Here is a 4,152-nt window from a genome sequence, read left to right as displayed (position 1 = left end):
CGGTGGTGCTCTGCAGCAGGGGGCGCTGAAATTTGTTGACCACTCGCATGTGGTGCGTAGGCCAAAGCATAGACGGAAGTGGCACCAGCCAAGGCATGTGTTGCATTTGACTGATGTCACGTTCCGGTGTACTCTTTTCTGGCGCACGGAGCAGATGGTGTGGGCAAACAACAGCTCTTGGTCGGGTAAAACCCGAGTCATTCCGGTACGTAGAACCGGCTGTCGTGGGAATGTATGCTTATCACAATCAGGTGTTTATGCAACGAGAAACGAGCAGTAACACTCCCACAAGTAGTCTGCAGTCCGATCTGCTCAATGAAAGCAAATACGTAGCAAGACCCGCTGCAGCCCCTCGACACCTCCCGGTCATTAGTAATAATAATAGATTGGGACCTGCATTGCCGAACTAGCTTAGAAGTAGTTAGAGGACTGGCTAATGCCTTTAGTGTTGCTTGGCTGCTCCTACAGACACGTGAACACCTACTTCTCCACCTATTTTTCACAACGTACTCCATGACCTTGAGGATTGAAAATACGAAGGCATGTTCCCCAAGAGATAAGTTAAAATCGTTGTTTAAAGTACAAAACCGCGTATCAACAAAATGCAAAACCGCCTATGTGAGGTTGCATAAATCTAGAGAGTAAAAATACTCATATTTCAAAATGGTTCTCTTTTTTATAGAGAAATGACATTTCTGGCTAGTATATTTCAGGGCGAAAGGATAAGGATTGAGCCAAGAACTTGTGCGAGCAAATCCAATATTTGTAGAATGACGATACGCGGTTTTGTACTTTAAACGACGAAATGTTCCGCGTTAGCAGTGCATCCAGAGTAGCAGCAGGTGTTGTAGGAAAAGTTTTCGTAAAGCACACTTATACGATCGTTCTTTAAAGTGTGACAAGCGGATTTCCCACAGATGCATAGCTGATTATCGGGCTTATCATCGAGTGTAAATCCACAGAATTTCTCTAGAGGGCAGACCCCACGTTTTACCAAAGACTTGTTTACATTTCCAGAAAGCTGTTAAAACTTTGAACCTCTTTTGTCCAACGTCAGATTTCCATAAAAGTTTACTATCCAGGACTATACCTAATTACTTTCTTCTTCTTCTTCTTATTTGGCGCTGTAACCGCCTAAGCGATTTTGGCCGAGTCCAAAACAGCACGCCAGTCATTTCTCTTCTGTGCTAACTGACGCCAATTGAAAATGCCAAGTGAAGCCAAGTCCTTCTCCACCTGGTCTTTCCAACGCAGAGGAGGCCTTCCTCTTCCTCTGTTCCCAGCATCGCGGCCCGCGTTGAATATTTTCAGAGCAGGAGCGTTTCTGTCCATCCGAACGACATGGCCAAGCCAGCGGAGCCGCTGAATTTTAATTCGCTGCACTATGTCTATATCGTTGTAAAGCTCATACAGCTCATCGTTAAATCGTCTGCGATATTCGCCATCACCAACGCGTAAAGGTCTGTAAATCTTTTGCAGAATCTTTCTCTCGAAAACTCCAAGAGCCGCCTCATCAGATGCTTTCATTGTCCATGCTTCCGCGCCATACACCAGCACAGGCACGATGAGTGACTTATAGAGTGTGATCTTTGTACGACGAGAGAGGACTTTACTTCTCAATTGCCTACTCAGCCCAAAGTAGCACTTGTTGGCAAGAGTGATTCTCCGTTGGATTTCAAGGCTGACATTATTATTGGTGTTAATGCTGGTTCCCAAATAAACGAAGTCGTCTACTTTTTCAAACTTGTAACTGTCAACAGTGACGTGGGTGCCAAGACGCGTGCGTATGCTCTGACTGTTTGTGTGCTGACAGGAGATACTTCGTTTTGTCCTCGTTCACCACCAGACCCATTCGCTTTGCTTCTCTATCCAATCCCGAGAAGGCAGAACAGACGTAGCCCTTGTTTTTACCGATAATATCGATGTCGTCGGCATACGCCAGCAATTGTACGCTCTTATAAAGTATTGTGCCTGAGCGGTTCAGTTCTGCGGCTCTTATTATCTTCTCCAACATAAGATTAAAGAAATCACACGAAAGGGGGTCCCCTTGTCTGAAACCTCGTTTGGTATCAAACGGCTCGGAGAGGTCCTTCCCTATTCTGACGGAGCTGGTGGTATTGCTCAACGTCATTTTACACAGCCGTATTAGTTTCGCGGGGATACCAAATTCAGACATCGCGGCATAAAGGCAACTTCTCTTCGTGCTGTCGAAAGCGGCTTTGAAATCGACAAATAGATGGTGTGTGTCGATCCTATTCTCGCGGGTCTTTTCCAAGATTTGGCGTATTGTGAATACCTGATCTATGGTGGATTTTCCAGGCCTAAAGCCACACTGATAAGGTCCAATCAGCTCGTTGACGGTGGGCTTCAGTCTTTCGCACAATACGCTCGATAAGACCTTGTAACCTATGCTTAGAAGGCTAATTGCGCGGTAGTTGGCGCGTATGGCGGGGTCGCCTTTCTTGTGGATTGGGCAGAGCACACTTAAATTCCAGTCGTCGGGCATGCGTTCATGTGACCATATTCTGCATACGAGCTGATGCATGCACCTCATCAGCTCCTCGCCGCCGTACTTGAATAGCTCGGCTGGCAGGCCGTCAGCTCCAGCAGCTTTGTTGTTTTTCAGCCGCGTAATCGCTATTCGTACCTCGTCATAGTCAGGCGGTGGGACAGCTACTCCATCATCATCGACTGGGGACTCGGGTTCGTCTTCCTCACTACTTTCAGCGCTGCTACCATTCAGTAGGTTATAAAAGTGTTCCCTCCACAATTTAAGTATATTCTGGACATCGGTCACTAGGTCGCCATTGTTGTTCTTACAGGAGTTCGCCCAGGTCTTGAAACCTTCCGTAAGTCGCCTAACCCTCTGGTAGAATTTTCGGGCGTTCTTCCTGTCGGCCAGCATCTCAAGCTCTTCGCACTCACGTATTTCGGCCTCTCTCTTCTTATTGCGGCAAATACGTCTCGCTTCCTTCTTCAGTTCCCTATAACGGTCCCAATTACTTTACTTCGGAATAAATCTGAAGGTGGGGCGAACAAGGACATCCAACTTTCTCCTTCTAGTGAAGAGCACCACACTAGTTTTGGTTGGGTTAGCGGACAGAACATTCTCAGTACACCAAGCTTCGAATCATGTTCACTGCTACTTGCGCTCTCCTGCAAACAACTTACAGAGAAGGAAGTGCGGCAGGCCACATCATCTGCATCGGTCTGGGCATAGATATTTGCAAAATTTCGAGTTGTGCCGCGGTCGTAGCTGTTCGGTTTAGTGTCCGCATTTTCGTAGATCTCAGGATAATTGGATTTCGATGGATGAATGATAGATTCAGATATTTGAACTACATATTTTTTAAGTAGAATTTCCATAAAGTTGCTTACATGACTTGCAAAATAATTATCTGCATTTTTTTACTTAATTTCATTTAGACATGCGCTTCTCTGATCCCATCAATTTATTTTCTTCCAGGATTCTGTTACGAAAATTCTCAATATTACACCACAACGTTCAACAACAACAACTTCAACAGCAACTCGCTCTCCAGAAGCAGGAAAACCTCTACCATTACCCCTAATTACATCAAACTACAACACAAATTCGGTTGCCGCAAGTAGCGCCGATACAAACTTTTATCGGTGTAATCTGTGCAATTTCTCTAGCCAACGTCAGAATGTCATGATCATGCATCGTCGTACACATAGTGCGGGTGGCACACCAACAGCACCAGCCGCCTCGACATCCGCACGCAAACCACCTTCAGCTACCATAACTAGTGCTGCCAAGGAATCTGCTAATGCCATTGCGTGCACCACAACATCGCCGGCAACATCAACTAAAGACACATCCAACAGCTTCTTGGGCGATGATATTGAGCGCAAATATCCTGTAACACTTGGCACCAGCGCAGCCTACGTACCAAAGTCAGAAAACAATGCTACGCCGTTAAATAGGCGAAACGCTAAAAACAGACAAAAACCGCAGTTGGCGGAAGCTGAAAGCGCGATTTTAAGCGCTGCCAGTTCATCGCGCCAGAAACTACGCTCTTCGTTGCGTATAGATGCCGATGTTACTGAAATTACTTTACCAGATGGCATACCGATTGGCGCGCAGAAAGGAGAACTCAAACTGAGCGATGACGATACCACCGACAACTC

General features: G+C 46.1%; 1 protein-coding gene across 1 annotated transcript in view; it reads left to right on the top strand.

Moving 5' to 3' along the window:
- The window catches only part of LOC118748951, a 106,524-nt gene that overhangs the window by 84,437 nt on the left and 17,935 nt on the right, over positions 1-4,152 (top strand). Inside the window, exon 5 of the mRNA XM_036483715.1 lies at positions 3,467-4,130. Coding sequence (XP_036339608.1) covers positions 3,467-4,130 — 664 coding nt within the window. The remainder of the gene's footprint in view (positions 1-3,466; positions 4,131-4,152) is intronic.

The sequence above is a fragment of the Rhagoletis pomonella genome, unplaced genomic scaffold (genome assembly GCF_013731165.1).
Source record: "Rhagoletis pomonella isolate Grant_MI unplaced genomic scaffold, Rhpom_1.0 Rhpom_scaffold_00013, whole genome shotgun sequence".
Classification (NCBI taxonomy): Eukaryota; Metazoa; Arthropoda; class Insecta; order Diptera; family Tephritidae; genus Rhagoletis; species Rhagoletis pomonella.
Note: the sequence above shows the minus strand (reverse complement) of the source record. Positions and strands in the feature narration are given on the sequence as shown.